The following is a 17,700-nucleotide window of genomic DNA, read 5'->3' on the forward strand; positions in this document are numbered from 1 at the left end:
ACGATTACGGACAACTGACAGTCGCTTTCATGACCTGCAGACACAGGCAAGAATCAGTCAGGGCACATTACGATGTATTAACATCCCATACAACACAAATCTCTGCCCATGGTTCCTAGTATTATCAAGATCACCAAAGACACAAAGCGAAAAGTTAAATGCCAACCTCCCACCCTCCATCGCCAATCCCCACACAGGTGGGGTGGCCGTTGGAGCCAACCTCAAGCTTCGGTCCGAGATTTCCGGCCATTAGAAGCGTCTCCGTCCTTTCGGGCTCACTCACCTGCCTTACTCCCAGCAACAGTATGGCTAACAAGAGGAAGGCTGGTAGCCCCCGAGGCTCAGCCATGGCCTGGCCGGCTCACTCACTCAGGAGGGTTGGTAGCGAGGAAACGCTGTCAGTGACCGGTCTCCCTCCATATTTCACGGCTCCAACCGCCAGCGGACAACACTCAGCTCGGGGGCGCGCGCACATCCGGCCTGGACGGGCACGCGCAGAACCCAATCCCCTCTCATTGGTTCAAACCAGGAACTCGGACAGAATTGGGTGGAGCACCCACGTGATTGCCAGCGATGGAGAGCATAACCCATGAAACCTGCGGACAGTAACCAATCACCTTTCTTGAGCTATAGGCGGGACCTCAGGATTCAACGAATCGGAAACTGGAACGCGTCAGGGGCTGGGTCTTTACAAACGAAAGTGACAGCTCTGACACGTGGAGCTGTTTTGTTTGTAAATGTTGGAGACAGCTTCCAGTAACTTCCTGTTCCGGGAGCATGCTGACGGCGCAAACAAACACCACTTTACATTACTAAGAACCCAATAGAAAACACTGGCAACGATCTAATGTAGGTTCAAGCGTAGGCCAGTCCCGAGAGCCCGTTTCCACCATTCATACGCAATCAGACAAAAGCAAAGCAAATCCAATCTCAGCAGTTCTTAACCGTAGTTAAAGATAGAAAATGCTGGTTAAATTCAAGAGGTTTAGCAGCATTCAGTACACAGTTTATGTTTCCAGTCCAATTAATTCTTTGGAACACTGGACTCAAATAGGTAGTTCTCTCCACACATGCTGCCAGACCTGTCGAGTTTCTTCAGTATACACAGTATTTTGTTTTTATGTAATTCTGGTGATACTCCACATTAGACCCACAACAGAAGACAACACAAATTTAATACTGTAAAGTAACAAACTTTAATTGGCAATAAAGACTAGTCTTTACAATTAAAGATTGGGCTAACTAATGGTCAGCACTAAAATCAGAAGCAGTGCAACTCTAAAACCAAGTCAACTCCCTCAGTTCACCAGATACTTGGGGTGCTTGAATCATGCATTCTGCAAGTTAAGTGGTATTAAAAGCTGCATGACCCTTTGCAATCATCTAAACCATAGCATCAGTTTCCAAAAATGGAAAATTCCAGAACAGGACAGAGGATCTGTTTTGTTGAAAGATGGTATTTACACTTAAATATTGCACCTCCTTTTCATAGTTATCTGGCCTTTGATCTATTAAAAACTTTATCCAAAGCCCATTAAATCAAAACATTTCACTGGCTTATACGAATTCAAGTAAGGATTATCAGTGATTAGAAACTGCCATTTATTGCCATAAGTGCAGTAATTCTGTACATGCGAACGGTACAGAATGAAGCCTCTACTGCACTTTTATAAATATTTCCAAGGCAGGCACAGCACATGTGAAGTTACAGAGTAAAGCTCCTTCTGCAGTGTCCTATCAAAAGCTCCCAGGGCAGATGCAACACTGGTTAGATAGTGCTGAAAATACTGGTTAGAAACAAAGCAAAGATCATCTACATTGTTCTAAACAATGCATTTTCTGGAAGATTATGAAAGTGAATGGGTGGCACAGATCTCTCAGTCTGAGAGGTTAGCAAAGTTGGGAACTCTTTTCACCACTTGAAACAGAATTACACAGCAAACAAGCCAAAAACCTACACAACCCCTTATCACTGACCAATATATTGCATCAAGTGGAAGTACCAAATGGGCTTGAAAATTGTTTGCTGCTGTATCATTTCAAAATTGCTGAAAAGTTTGCTCACAAAGAAGAATCGGGTTTAATTTTGAAGTTATTTAAAAACATGTAATCATTTTAATTTGTTCAAATGACAATACGTGACCTGGCTGAGTGCATACTACCAACTTTATAATGAGAACTGATTGGCAGGATAACCCAGAGAAGAGGTATATATGGCACTACAATAAAGATCCTTCAACATCAAGCATTAAAAATAATGATCATTTTATCCTTGATCACCTTCCCATTTGGGGTCCCAGGTAAAACTATCTACTTGGTAAAAAGATCTTGAAACTTACCAACAGAGACAAAATGCTTTGAGACTTATCCTCTGCCCCTCATGCTACACGGAAACTAAAACCAATGAAGTGGAAATGGTCATGCAACTTTAAAAATCAGTACCGCATTATGGCAACAAGTTGAAAACTCAGCACATACAGTACAATTACATGGTTCACCCAAATATGGTTTTTTAAATCCCTCAGAAATTAGTGGAAGTACAGTGGGTTCCGCTTAATTGCATAGTGTTGTGCCTGGAAAAATTAATGCAATTAACTAGCAAAACCAGTTAGAAAGTCAAGATGGTAGACAAACAGAATTCATTGTGCACCATTTTCTCTTTGCACTCTCCCTTTTTCTTGGATCTTGCAAACAAGGCAAGTCAAAAGAATGCCATTGAGACATTAAAGGAGACAACCAGAGAAGTTATTTAAATACAAGGCATCTGACTGTTAAGTGTCCTGAGAATAGACATGTAATGTAAGCTTGTTTATAGAAATAAACACTCCAATTAAGCTTTATAAGTTGATATAATAGATCCACACACGATAGCAGGACCAGGCAGCAAGGAGTACAAGTAAGTAGAGGCCCACTGTACTATTAGAGATTCAGCCCTGTATGAGAGGTTATCCATGTTACAGAAAATATAATAATGCTTCTAGTGCATAACCTGCAAGTAATTGTGGCTCTTACAGAACTTCGAATAATTTGGAGTTTTCCTTCTTTGAAATTTTTTTTGAATTTGAAGTTCAAAGGTAAAGTCTGATTGGACATACCACCTCCAGCTGCTGGTGAGGATCTTCCAACACATTTTTATAAATCTATTTATCATTGTTGGCATCTTCCAAGGGTTGGGAAGGGAGAGGGGAGGAAGAATTACAATCCAGTATGAGAAAGTTCCAATTAATCAGTTGTATAGTCCTTTGGTTTCAGTCCATCCTTCACTGCCAGAGGTGGAGGCACATTCAAAAATACTGCCACTTTCCAAGAACTGTATCTTTGATTGCATCAACATACTGTGTAGGCACCCAGTAAACCCAATAGTATGACGCTTCAGTGGGACCCAGCTGAAATGCCTAGAAAAACAAAAAGAAAAATCAATGAATGGAGATTAGAACTGCAGTAGGGACATGTATCTAAGAAAATTACAGTAGTCATCTTGGCCACAGAAATAAGACCATTCATACAAAATTACATGGTTCACACCAAAGCATTTCAAATGTCTTCGTTTTACTGTTGGGCTAGAAAACAGCATGTGCAAAGGGAAAATTCCACAGACAATGTGATGGACAACCAGTTATTTTGTTCTTTCTGGTGGAGTCGAGGGAGCAATGTTGGCCAGGTCACCAGCAGAGCTCAAACTTCTCCTGAACTACAAGTTTTAAAACAGCTGTTTAACATCCCAATGGCAATGGAAAATAAAAATCTTTTCCTTCAGACTTCACTCAACTGAAATATCTCATGTGCCCACCAAAAAGACCTTTAGACATACCTGATAACCGAATTGTGCACTGAAACAAACTTACAATATGGAGAAAACCTTCTTCTCATCCTCCTCCACACTTCACTTTGTTCTATGGCACAACCTAATGACTTTTAAAACTTTAGCTTGGTGTCGTTTGTGCACTGCTTCCCAATTTTATTCAATTTCATTATTATTCTGAATCTTGTTTGTTTGAGAAAGTGGAAAGCCCAGGACATTAGCATTGTAATGTTTCTTTGGTATTTAAGTTTACTAGCAGGAATAAGGCTTGATGAGTGGCAAGGATTCTTGGAGCCTGTATTGATGAAAGCAGCGGATGGAAGGTGGATGAGTAAATTGATCTTGGCACCGTGGTGCAGGTAGCCATCCTAGCAGGGACGTTAATCAAGAATTCAATGTAGGAGAGGATAATCAAGGGAGTCCAGCCAGCTATGTTGCCTACCTCGTGCTAGTGTTCACAACGTCTGCCCTTGCCTCAACATGGACTCCAGGGTTAATAGGCAAACTAAATGTCTTGCTGTAGGATGGTGTCATTCAACCAGGTGCAGTTTATCTTTAATTTATTCACAGGATGTGGGCCTCAATGCCTAGGCCAGAACTTATTGCACAACCCCAAATGCACAGAGGGCAGTTAAGAGCCAACCACATTGCCAGGTTGGGTGTCACATATAGGCTAGGCCAGATAAGGACAGTAGATTCCTTCCTAAAAAAAGAAAGGATTCTAGTGAAACAGATTGGTATTTCTGACAATTGACAACAGTTTCATGGTCATTAGATTATTAGGCACATGGAGGACAGTAAAATGTAGGATAAGCAGTGTAGATTGATCTTACTAGGATAATAGGTCAGCACAACATTGTGGTCCGAAGGGCCTGCTATGTTCTATGAATGCCTGGAAGACAGTAACTCCAACAACACAGATAATTCCATCATACTCCTGACTTGCACGTTGTAGATAGTGAACAAGCTTTGAAGGAGCCCATAAGTGAAATACCCATTGCAGGATTCCTAGCCTCTGACCTGCTCTTGAAGTCACAGTATTATGTGGCCAGACCAGAAGATTAGACAATATTTAAATAGCAAAGTAGTAAAAAGGAGGACAAAGTATAATTTGAAGGCTAGCTAGTAATACAGGAACAGTGTAGAATTGAAGTTTTAAAAGGAGTTAAAAAAGTGTTACTAAAGCTAGTATTAGTCCTCCAAAGATCAAGTCTGGGGAATTGATAAAAGGAAAACAACAAAAACAGAGGAGATTTATGAACAAGAATGTTTTGGCTGTCTTCACTGTAGAAGACTTAAACTTCCAAAAGATAAAAATCAAAAAAAGGTGATGTTGAGGGCCAAGCTTCACCAGCGAAAGGGTTCTAGAAATATTATTCGGCCTAAAGACTGACAAGTCAATCAGCACTTGACAGTCTGCATCCTAAGGTATTAAACCTAGTGTCAGCACAGATAGATGCATTGGTTATAATCTTTCAAAATTTGTTAGATCTGGAAGGTTTCTGCAGGTTGAAAGATGGCAAACAATACCTTCGTTCAAGAAAGCTGGGAGGCAGAAAGCAGGAAACTACAGGCTAATTAACTTTACTGGTGACAGGTGGAAAGGTCTAACCTTTTTCTTCTGTTCCTGGAAACTATATAGGGATTATCTTGTCTTCTTAACAAAATGCAGCTGCAATCAGAAGATATTGGGAGTTACAGCTTCAGTTAATTGTGGCAATCATGTAACTTTTTAATTTTGAAAAGTGGGAATTGAACAGCAATTGATTCATGACCAGTCTACAGTAAGTGTTATTAACAACAAATTAATAGACAAGGATTGAAGTTACTGACAATGCATACAGGCTGCACTGGCATGTAAATCCCAGTGGCTGGTTACAGAGTGGCAGAGAGTTGTTCACATGTAATTGTACTAACAGTTCAGTGAGAACATGATGAGCTGGAGGATTTGGAAATCTGCACATTATGCATTACCTTATCAAGTCAATCTCCGACATGAACCAAACTTCAAGGACTCCATGATTTCTACATACTCCAACACAAGAATACCTTTTGCCACTGCTATTCCATCATATACTCTATTCTTCTTCCTTCAACTCACCTAATGCCAAAATCTGCAATTTTCTTCCTCCAGAGTCCAGTCCTGATCAGTCTCCCATCTCCTACTTTCCAAAAATCTCAACTCAACCAAATATGCTGTTAACCCAGATCCAATATCAATTCTCACTAAATCCTCAAGGTTCAACCCTCAAAAATATGTATACATATTAATTATAGCCCCACACACTCCAATATCCAGAAACCCTATGCCCTCCAATATTCACCAGGCACTGGGCTAAGTACTCACCATCATGTGATAATCTTCATGTCCTTCAATGGGTTCAGTGATCACATTTTTGATAGAGCCCATAGGGATTTTTTCTGTTCTCTCTGTTAAAAACAAAACACTAGTTACCCACAAAGTCTTACCGAGGGAGTCCATTCAGCTTGCTGTTCCCAAGAAACACTTCCAAACAATTATCCAATAAGTTCCACTTCCCCACGTTTTTCCAATTGCTCTCTAACTGGTTCTTTTTCCAAGTGCAGATTTTTGAGGATGGAGTAATAAAAACCAGCCAGAAAGTCCATTTAAAATATAGGTGACACCAGAAAAGGACACTGCTCAGTTACCTTCCACTGCAGTTTACAGTCATACAGTATTTATAACACTTCCTCAGAGACTGAATGGATCAGGGTGAACATGCAAGTATCATTACGCATACAAGGTTTGTTACAAGAGTGCAATGAGTCAAAGCAACACATGTACTCTAAAACTCACCCTTGGTTCCAATCCAGAGCTGGTCCTGCTCCAGTTTGAAGGTTAACCTTACTTTTCCACTTGACTTGTTGTACATGCCAGATAACGGTACGCTTGGTAAGCGCTCCTGCGGAGTGTTCAGGATGCACCAGTTAGTATCACAGCCCTTTTTGAGGGATAAGGTGGCCTGTCAGACTGCTCCCATTCATTATATTAGAATGAGAGCTTCAAATAAGAATTGCAAATCTCAACCATTACGGGAGCCAAACTGCACCAAAGTGCAGAGTGGAAGGTATAAATTTAGACCGTCTACAAAGACAGATACACCAAATTAAGCTATCACACTAGTGCAGCCTACTTTGAAGTGGGGGAGTAGAGTTAAATTCAACAGCTAATCCTGGAGTGCTTCATGGATTTTTTTTTTATATAAATTCACTCAGTGTATTTATTGCCCATGTCTAATTGATGGTTGTGAGCTGCCTTTTGAGCTGTTACAGTCCACTTGGTGTAGGTACACCCACACAGCTATTAAGGAGGGAATTCTACAATTTTGACTCAGTAACACAGAAGGAATAGTGAGATAGTTGCAAGCCTGGATGTGGAGTTGCAAATGGTGTTCTCATATCTGCTGTCCTGCCCTTCTAGTTGGCAATGGTCATTTGTTTAGAAGCAAATGGAACCTTAGTGAAATTCTGCAGTGCATCTTGTAGATGGTACACTGCTCAGCAGGACATCCGTGGTAGAGGGTCTGAACATTCGCAGATGTGGTGACAATGAAGTGGGCTGCTTTGCTCTAGATGGTATCAAGCTCTTTATTGTTGTTAGAGCTGTACTCACCCAGGGAAGTGAGAAGCATTCAATCAATCATTCTCCTGACCTGTGCCTTGCGGACAGGCTTCAGGGAGCTCCTAAGTTTAGCTCCTAAGTTACATACTAAGCTTCATTACCTCTGACCTGTTCTTGTAGCCACTGTCTTTTTATGGTTAGTCCAGTTAAATTTCAGATCAACAGTAACCCCCAGGGGATTCAGTGAAATACCAATGAATATCAAGGGGCAATAGTTAAGATTCTCTTGTTGAAAATTATAGCTGTCTGGCATTTGTGTGGCACAAATGTTACTTATCATATGTCGAACCAAGCTTTAAAATGGTCTAGAATTTTTTTTGAGTATTGGCACGGATACTTCAAAGTCTGAATCATGAACAGTGCTGATGTTATGATGGAGGGAATGTCATTGATGTAGTAGTTGAAGATGGTTAGGCCAAGGACACTACCCTGTGTTACTGCTGCAGAGATGTCCTGGAGTTGTCAGTGTCGAAGAAGCTTTATCCTATATATTTGTCTCTGCAATTTTTGAGGAGGCACTGTAAATCGGGCTTGGCTCTGCATGCAGTTTGAAAGCTTTCATTATTAAGAGATCAGTGCCGATGGTAATGGGCTGATTTCTCAGTCAGTGATTTTCTTCACCCTCTCAAGCTGTCTGATATTCCTGGATTTTCAAAAGACATTTTACAAGTTATCAGCAGGAACTCCCTTTCCTACAATGACCAGGAATATCTTGGTTACACCAATGGATCTTAGGAGATCTTTCACATAGTGGAGAGATCTATGGCTGAAAGATGGCAACACTCCCTCAGTACTGAGGACTCAGCATGGATACTTGCACTCAGTAGGTCTTGAACCCATGCTTTCCAATTCAGAGGCAAGACAGACTCCTACTGATCAGACAACAGGTAGAAACACCATGAATCTTTCATAAAGCACAGCAAACACCAAATGCAGCAACTTACCTTAACACCTTTAATGGACGGCATGACATCTTCTGGTTTTCCTTTGTCTAATACTTTCCTGTGTTGCTAGGAGAAGAAAAACAGCAGCCAATAAAACCACAGGAAGTCAATGACACACCGAAGCAAACTCACTTGAAACGCCAGTCTGAAAGCTTCCCCCCAAACAACAGTGTGGTGAAAAGTGAACACTCGTCAGTTAAATCCAACTGAATCCCTTCCTGTGAGTTACATGAACATAAATATATATAATGAAGAAAACATACATCTTAACACTCCCAAAAGTTCAATAATTTGCATCTCAAACTGCCTCAAAACAATATTAAAACAAACTACACAACTTCCTTGAGTTCTATCAAAGAGCATTTCCTTCAAGCAGTTCACTCCAGGTATTTTCCTCCCTCTGAGCTGCAGTATGTGCCACGGCCACAGAGCTTATGCCTTATTTATTAGTTTATCCATACTCCTTAAAATGAACATCTTCAATAAGAAAGGTCTCTTGGGGAACTTGTTTCCACCGGTGTAAGCATTTTTGCTGAAAACAAACAAGCAGCAATCTATTCACAAGCAGTGTACACAAGGGTGGGCAGTATTTTAATGCCGAGCTTAATTTACAGTGAGTTCCTTTCTCTAAAATCACACCCCAACCAGAGGAAGGTGATGAGGCACAATTTCTAAATTTGCAGGTGGTAAAAGCTACAAAGTATAGTGAACCATGAGTATGGCGATAGGACTTCAAGATCTCATGTGGCAGATGAAATTCAATATAAAGAATTCTAAAATGATACCTATCCTCATTCTTCTAATCCCAACACTGTTAAGGAAAGTATATACATCTGAAAAGGGCACAGGAGCCACAGGAAATGGCAGTATATGTGCAATCTTTGAAGGTGGCAGGACACATTGAGCTTTATTTTTAAAAAGTTTCTTAACTTATTAGAGGCAGAGTACAAAAACAAGTTATCAACCACCTTTATAAAACAAGGATATGGACCCAACACAAGTGTTGTGCCCAATTTTGGGCACGATGCTCAAGGAAGGACGAAGATATTGGAGAGTTTGCAGAAAAGATTTGAGAATCCTTGGAATCAGACATCTGGACAGACTAGTAAATGTAGGGCTGTTCTCATTATAGAAGGTGGAGAGGAAATTTGAAGAAGGTGTTCAAAAATCATGAAATCTGGGCAGAGTCGATAGAAGAAAAAGAAACTGTTCCAATGGCAGAATGGTCAATTTAAAAGAGATGTTTTCCCGTGGGGGAGACACTAAAACCAAGGGACACACTTTAGAAATAAAAAGGTTCCTCCCATTTAAGTTGAACTTTTTCTCTCCAAGGGTCAGGTGTCTTCATAACTGTGTCCCAGAGGGACATGTGGTGGAGCATCGAATACTCAAGGCAGAGACAGATATGATTCTTGAATAACAAGGGACTCAATGATTATCTTTTTGGGGGCAGAAGAAGAGAGAAGGAAAGAACTTGGTGTTGAGGTCACAACCAGATCAGCCATGATCCTATTGAATGATGGAGTTTAGAGGTGCCAAACAGCTTTCTTCTGCTCCTAAATCATACGTTCATAAGTGCAATCTAGCATGGACCACATGGAGATAATAAGGCTTCACTTGCTCCCACAAGATACTGTGAACCAATGTGAAATTTTGTTGGACTGGGGAGTCAAGGATGGAGCATAGGCTATGACCGATAGTATTACAGATCAGCTATGATCTGACCATGGACTCACTGGGCTGAATAGCTTGCCCCCACTGCTGTCGGTTGGGCTTGAGGGCTCAACAGTCTACTGCAGATTCAAGTAGCTAAAAAGCCTCCCGGTCACGTTACCCAACACTAGAATTTTTTTGTACAAAATGGTCTTTACCTTTTGCCTACATAGAGGTTCCTTTTTAGGCTCTTCAGCTTTGGCCTCTTGTTGCACCACTTCCTTTGGCGTGTTTACCGCTAGAACATCATTAATTGTTGATCCGATTACCATTATCTTCGCACCATTCGTGACTTTAATTTCGCGTAAAGTTTTATCTTCTTGGAGCAGACCCTTGTGCATAACCTTCTGCATAGCAGGAGTGAGACCTGCAAAGAGGAAGGACAGTATTGATCTTAGTCTAATCCTTGAAAAATTGGGATAAGATTCTCATCACTATCAGGACCAGTGAGAATCAGAAAGGTCAGGATCAATACAAATAAGAAAACCAGTATGAAATCTATACCTCAACTTCTCCACCCCCAACTACCAACACAATTAATCCTCTCTGGTCTCTCCCCCAACTACCAACACAATTAATCCTCTCTGGTCTCTCACTCCCAAGTTGTTCAGTGTTATGTCTCCAATAGATGACCTAGAGATCACTTGCCAAAAATCAGTATAATCAGAAGAGTGGGAGCGGTGGCAAACTTTGTGAGAATGACTGCCATGACCAATGTTGGGAGGTACCACCCAGCACCAGTACAGCATGATATACCAGGGCTACCATCTATGGCTGCATTCAATATTTTCAGAGCAGGTACAGCATGAACTTGAAGCAGAATAAAGCTCTTTCTACACTACAGTACCATATATTCCCAGAGTAACTACAACACTAGTTAGATAAGACAAAATGCTCCTTCAACATTTCCTGGGCAAGTACAGGAAAAGGTGAGACACAGTAAAGCACAGTCAAGTATCAGAATAACAACCTCACCAGTATAAATATTTGTATTTCCTTTAATGGTACTCAAAATCTCTGCACAAGACTGAGAATATAGCAAATTAACACAAGTCAGTATTTTGTACTGTACATTGGTGCCAAACATCTAAATTACTGAGAAAAATATGTCTCCATGGGACTAGGTCAGATTAAAACAAGGGCGAGACACAACGATCAACTGTTCAACAATACACAAGATTATTTATATAGCAGCAATCAAGCTTCTGGTTAAGAGTTTCCAATGCTGAAAAAGCCAACTAGCTCAGTAGCTTTTCAGGTGGAAGAGAGAAAGGACTACACAGAAAACCAAAATGCTGCAATATCAGTTTCCTACAACTTGAAAGGAATTCTCTCCATTCAAGATAAGGAAGGTCTTCAAATCCAATAAGCTATTCAGGACAAACTTCTTCACCAAGACAAGGTGAGAAAGTGGACCTCAAATTACATGATTATTTGCATAATCCATGAAAAATTGCATAAATTCCTTTCGGGGAAACAGAGAGGAACCAGGGAGAAAGGAATAAAGGACATGCTGATAACGAGACAATTGTATGAAAGTAGGCTTGTGTGGAGCATAAACACCAGCACAGTTGAATGCTGTTTCTGTATTGTAAATGCTATATAATTCATGGCAATTAGTGGCAGAAACAACACTCCAGTACTTTCCCCAGTACACCAAGGTTTGGCATTGTCCAGCCATCTGTCATCCTCAACTACAGAACATGGCAGGAAAGTTAATATGATCCAAAGTGGCCCAGTAAAACACACCTGTGAGTGTGTGAATTTTTTCTTTCAAACTTGCTCCTGTACTATCCAATGGAACTCTCAAATCATATTTGTTTTTGTTCCAAATAATTTTCAGGTCGACCATTTCCTTCCCTGCATCTGACTCCCCACCATTGCTAACTGAAGTTTGAGGGAGTGCATTCTCATTCTCCATTTGCTCAGTCAGCAAGGTTTGAGCGTCTCCTTCACCAGCTGTCCCACAGCTTGGTTTCTCTTTCTGAATGGTGATGTCTTTGCAAGCCTCCGTTTCCATTCCACCAGTATCTGCCCCTACAAATTAAAGAAAACTAAGGTTACTAATTATCCAAATACCAGAATTTGAATTAATCTTGAAAATATTAAAACTTACTCCAATTTCACATCCACACAACCAGAAATCCTGTTATATTTTCTTTTTAACTCTTTTTTTAAAATGGTTACATACCCATTTACAGTGAAAATTGCCCATGTATCTCTCACACCAATTATATCCTCTCAATTGGCCATGTTGTAAGACCTCACTTTTGTACTTCGTAGTTTTCAAACATGCATTAGAGGGGTTCTTCTATTTGTGAATTACTTCTTTGTTAAACTACCAGTTAAATTAAACAAAAATAAGGCAAAATGACCAAGATGTTACCTGCATTAAATCCATGCCCTAATCTGATAGCTTATTCATCACAGTCAATCCTGAAGTTTCTTTTTTTTAAAAAAGATTTTTTCAACTGAATTACATATCCCCACCACTCAAACAAATCAATAACAAGTCAAAGTTTGTGTATCATTGGTTGATACTAGTCAGCTGGCCAGGCTAATACTGGTTCTAGGGCTAGGTCACGCCTCTTCCATCGCCCAACTTACTGTAAAAAAAAAATTTACAAATAAAAAAATAAATAAAAAAAGTCACCAATCAAAAACTCAAATGAAAGCAAGACATCTACGGGTACAAAAAGGATCCTACCACCAATGCAGCTAGCAGAGTTCAGCACTACAAGTAGCAGATATCTAGCTATAGAGAGAGAACCAAACTGAAAGAGCTCAACGTCAACAGAAGGAGACAGCATCTCTTTCTAAAGTGCTAAACACTTCTTATCTAATTAGCATTCTATAAATAAATGCAGGGTACATATTTGTTGTAAAATATAGGAGCTTCAACAGTCAACCCAACATCCAAGGACATGGATTTACAATTGCTCAATGATCTTTGTTTTTGCTGTGTATCAGTTTTAGCATGTCTGGAGTACATACAATTGCCTAGGTTTGCATTGTCCCAAGTGCCATCTTTCACACACAGTATTAAGAGACCCCATTAGACAATTCAACAAAAAAAAGGGTGGGGAAAGAGAGACAGAGAGATGTCATGTTCTACTGACCCACGTGCATCCCTAGCCAACAATCACAGACCCCAAAAACGTGCACATCCCTTCAACTACCTCCAGACAGGTTTCAAATATAAATCTACCTCCTAATATGCAATGCTTACACGTGAATCTAATCCAGCAGCACCAACCAAGAAGACATCGTTTATTGATAAAATTCTGATCGCTTCCAAATAGCAGAGAACGGTTGCTCTCCGTAAGTTGAAAACATTCATTCAGACTTTCTTCCCTGTTTAAACAAAATAAGAACTTAATTTAGTTCTAGAAATAATTCTTAAGTGAATCTCCTTATACACAAGTAGTTGTGGGGTGGGAATGTAATTTTCTCTCATTAAAACTGCATACATATTAATTTTTTCATAGTTGTAAATTAATTTTGACTATTTGAAAAGTAATTAGGAAAGTTTTGCTCAAGTTTGCTTGCACTACTGGCAGAAATAAAGTCCTATGCTCAAAGAAATGTACCACAACTCAAAATCTTCATAAAAGTCACTTAAATATCATTTATCATCTGAAGCGACTTATTCAAATAATGATGGGGTTCATTTTATTTATAAGGTGGTAGCACTCTCATCCGAGATGGCTATGGATCCAAACTCCACTTCAGGACATCAGCTCATTACTTTGTATGACACTCTAGTCAGGCGTTGCTGGAGATCTGTGCATCAGATCAGTGAGAACTATTCCAACTGTTTAAACCAAAACTGTAGATCAACAGCAACATTTGAAAGAGTGCAGTGATTATATAGTTCTAAAATTCTCATCCTTGTTGTTAATCTTCACTGTCACCTGTGCCTCACTTACTCTTCCTACAATGTCAGAAGGTCTATGCACTACTCCAGTTCTGCACAATGACACAGATTTCAATTACTCCACCAATGCCAGAGTCCCACCTCTGGAATTTCCTTACTTTCAAATTTCCTCCTTACTCCTTCAAATTTTATATCAAGCCTAATTAGGTCATGATCACTATTGTCTTATCTAGTCACTCTACTTTGTTTCTTGGCACAAGAACAAAACCCCCAAAGTCTTCCCATAGCGCCTTGCATTTGGGCACAGTCTCTCCTGCCTGCCAATCAATTGCAGATCTGGCTGTTCTTTTGTTCTTCTCCCTTCACTATAACTGTTTAAAATTCATCACATATACATCCATTTTGTTGAAGGGTTATCAACCAGAAACGTTAGATACTGTCTTGGCTGCTGAACGTTTCCAGCTTTTTGTTTTGTACCATTTCAGCTTAATACATTGATCTGGGAAGCAATTCTGGGCACACTGCAGAACTCCCAATATAAAGCAAATTCACTTTTGAAGAAATATTTCTTTCTTATTCTCCTTCTGCTCCTTTCTGTTTCTTCTAAAAGCATGCCAGCAAGACCTAGTTGTGTTCAGACAAGGAATGACTACTCTATACACATCAAGATGAAAAAATCTTCAATCCACCCAAACACTGTCCTCTCTTTCAAACATTTAATTAAAAAGTTTGAGAGACCCTTTCTTTCAGAAATCCAATTGTTACAAGTACCCCTGCAAGTCTTCAATTCTATTATTACCTACGGAACAACCTTGTGTATTGGAGGGTATTGGATCAGAATACAGGGTGTTATGCTTTTGAATCACTGACATCAGAATGGAATATGCAGTAAGTCTGGAATCACATAACACTTCCAAAAAAAAAGTTTCATTTTTGAGGATCAAGGTATAGAAGTAGGCAAAGGTGGGACAAGTGCTGTTTTGATACAAGTTACTGCAATCCCCTGCTATTTCACAGGAATTTTTTTTTGTGCCTCTCTGATGTGGCAAGAGGCATTGTTGATGACATAACGGCTGTTATCTGTATGAGACAGGCCAGACAGACTACTTCATCTTTTCCATCACACAAGATGATTATTCCAAATGGTTGTTCTCCAGAGTATCCGGCATTAAACACTGTCAACTCAACATTCTCTGGTATTTTTCAGAACCTCTGCCCGTTCTCCTTTTTAACCAAAGGTCAGAAAACCATTCTTCATTTTCAATTACACCAGTAAACTGAACAAGTTCCAAAATATGCACTTAAAGAAACCTTACATAAAAGTGACAAAATTGACTACTGTTTCTCAAATTCAAACCCTAAACTTGATTTAATTGACAGTTGCTGCACTTAAAGCACGTGAATTACTCAAAACAAAATTTGAATTCCTTTAAATCCAGCATGTCTACAGTTGCAAAATACAATATTCAATAGCAAATCATGGTAAGCTCCTGGGGAGTGTTGCTGAATAAACAGACCTTGGAGTACAGGTTCATAGTTCCTTGAAAGTGGAGTCACAGGTAGACAGGATAGTGAAGGCAGCATTTGGTATGTTTGCCTTTATTGGTCAGTGCATTCAGTACAGGAGTTGGGAGGTAATGCTGCAGCTGTACAGGTCATTGGTGAGGCCACTGTTGGAAAACTGCTTTCAATTCTCATCTCCTTGTTATAGGAAGGATGATGTGAAACTTCAAAGGGTTCAGAAAGGAATTTACCAGGATGCTGCCAGATATGTAAGGTTTGAGCTATAGGAAGAGGCTATTTTCTCTGGAGCGTCAGAGGCTCAGGCATGACCTTATAGAGGTTTATAAAATCATGAGGGGCATGGATTGGGTAAATAGACAAGATCTTTTTCCCTAGGGTGGGACAGTCCATAACTAGACAGCATAGATTCAAAGCAAGGGGGGAAAGATTTAAAAGGGACCTAAGGGGTAACTATTTCACACAGAGGGTGATGCACGTATGGAATGAGCTGCCAGAGGAAAAGGTGGAGGCTGGTACAATTACAACATTTAAAAGGCATTTGGATGAGTATATGAATGGCAAGGGTTTAGATGGAGTCTTACAGTGTGGACCTGGAGGAACACCGCAAGTCAGCCAGCAGAGGAGCGGCAGAGTCAACATTTCAGGTTGGGACACTTCATCAGGGCACAGCAGTTAGAGGGTTATGGGCCAAATGCTGACAAGTGGAACTAGATTTATTTAGGTTATCTGGTTGGACTGAAGGCAATGTTTCCATGCTGTGCAGCTCTATTACTAAAATCAACAGATGTAGAGATGAGATGAGGAAAACCCTGAATTCCTCTGAGCCAATTCTTAAAGTTTCCCAGTTTTGAGGACCATAAGCTCAAAAATCACCTGCTCGTATAGGTTGCCTACACTGTCTCAAAGCATTCATACACACAGTACCCAAAATAACAGAACCTAACCTAATTACTGCTTAGAAAGTGTTCAAGAGATTGGAAAAAAACACATCCTGAACCTTCCATACAATGCATCACTGAACTTCAGCTGTTACCACATCCTGCCTACAGTGACTGTTATATGGAGAAGCCAGCCAGAGTTGCCACAATATTAGCATATTGCTACCACATATTCTGATCTCCAGCTCAACACTACCACCATGCACTACTCCTTTACACCTTGTTGTCCAACACAATACACCCCCACCTAAAATATTCCTCTCAATCGTTTTCCAGCTCAACCCCACCCCGGGCTTGATTCACCCCTTTCCCCAACCCTCTTTCCCCCGTGCCTGACAGCAACACCCTCCTAGCTAAATCCCTCACACTCTGGTCTCCAAGCTCACCACCCCACCACAAATCCTTCGCACCCTGGTCTCCTGATAGCTCCTCGCTCTTAGATGATTGCATCTTGATCACACTGGGCCTCGAGTCCCTGTTCAACACTTGTCTCGTGACAATGCGATCCCGACATATGAGAATCCATGTGTAGCACCAAGTAGCATAGCTAGGAAGACAGTATCCCACTGTAAGCGGACCGGGATGCCGAGCTCAGCATTCAGCCATAACCGCTACCTACCATCTCTAGCCGCCATCGCTGTCGCTCAAAGCCCAGCGCCTGCTGGGAACACGCTGACAACATCCGTTTCCTGACCCAGCTCCCTAGTTTCATAGGCAATTCCAACGGACGGTGTCATACCTGAAACCGCCCATACGCGGGTTTCCACATGATTGACACCAATCTAATCACGTGATGGGTGAGTCCCGCACAGCTGATTGGTGAGTTTCTGCCGCTGGAGGGCGGAGACTAATTGATTGGCAGGTGAGTGTTCCCATAGCAACCGGTGGGCGTGGTTAATAATCTAAGAGTCCTGGTGGATTATGGATTGATTCATCGAGCAGTTGCAGCTCAGAACGAGCTTGTTCGGCCCGTTGTGTTCATGTTAGCTGTCTTCAAGTTATTTCTGACATAACTTGGTGAATCTACGCTTTTCATCTTCGATACTTTTTAAAGTATTTTCTATCGTATTCTCTTAAAGGTGTTCATCATAGTCTAAACGCGACTTATTCAAAATTCACTATAATTTGTTGACACATTTATAATGGGCAAAACTTTACCGATGTCCTTCAGGGAATTATGCGGTTGAGCTTGGTCCATAGTTTTGCTCATTTAAATTGGTCCACTCTTGATCCAGAGCAGAGATGCTATTACAGTTTCT

General features: G+C 40.6%; 2 protein-coding genes across 4 annotated transcripts in view; both read right to left on the reverse strand.

Annotated features, from left to right (window-relative positions):
* Window positions 1-528, reverse strand: part of ern2 (endoplasmic reticulum to nucleus signaling 2) — a 97,184-nt gene extending 96,656 nt beyond the window's left edge. Inside the window, exon 1 of one of the 3 annotated variants that reach the window (XM_048609500.1) lies at window positions 370-528. Coding sequence is in view for 2 of the 3 variants with exons in the window: in XM_048609498.1 (XP_048465455.1) it covers window positions 167-250 (84 nt within the window). In the remaining variant the exon portion in view is untranslated. Of the gene's footprint in view, window positions 1-166; window positions 263-283 lie in introns of those variants that run through there. The other 2 variants (XM_048609499.1, XM_048609498.1) reach the window with 2 other exon arrangements.
* A 649-nt stretch (window positions 529-1,177) lies between these two features.
* ubfd1 (ubiquitin family domain containing 1) lies at window positions 1,178-17,138 on the reverse strand. The gene is given in 9 exon segments (XM_020509669.2): window positions 1,178-3,395; window positions 6,150-6,232; window positions 6,621-6,726; window positions 8,390-8,455; window positions 10,261-10,469; window positions 11,852-12,139; window positions 13,332-13,440; window positions 13,442-13,456; window positions 17,061-17,138. Coding segments are annotated over 9 exon segments (1,050 nt in total). The 5' UTR covers window positions 17,124-17,138; the 3' UTR covers window positions 1,178-3,284.
* Between the last annotated feature and the right edge of the window lie 562 nt (window positions 17,139-17,700).

The sequence above is a fragment of the Rhincodon typus genome, chromosome 21, assembly GCF_021869965.1.
Source record: "Rhincodon typus isolate 14 chromosome 21, sRhiTyp1.1, whole genome shotgun sequence".
Classification (NCBI taxonomy): domain Eukaryota; kingdom Metazoa; phylum Chordata; class Chondrichthyes; order Orectolobiformes; family Rhincodontidae; genus Rhincodon; species Rhincodon typus.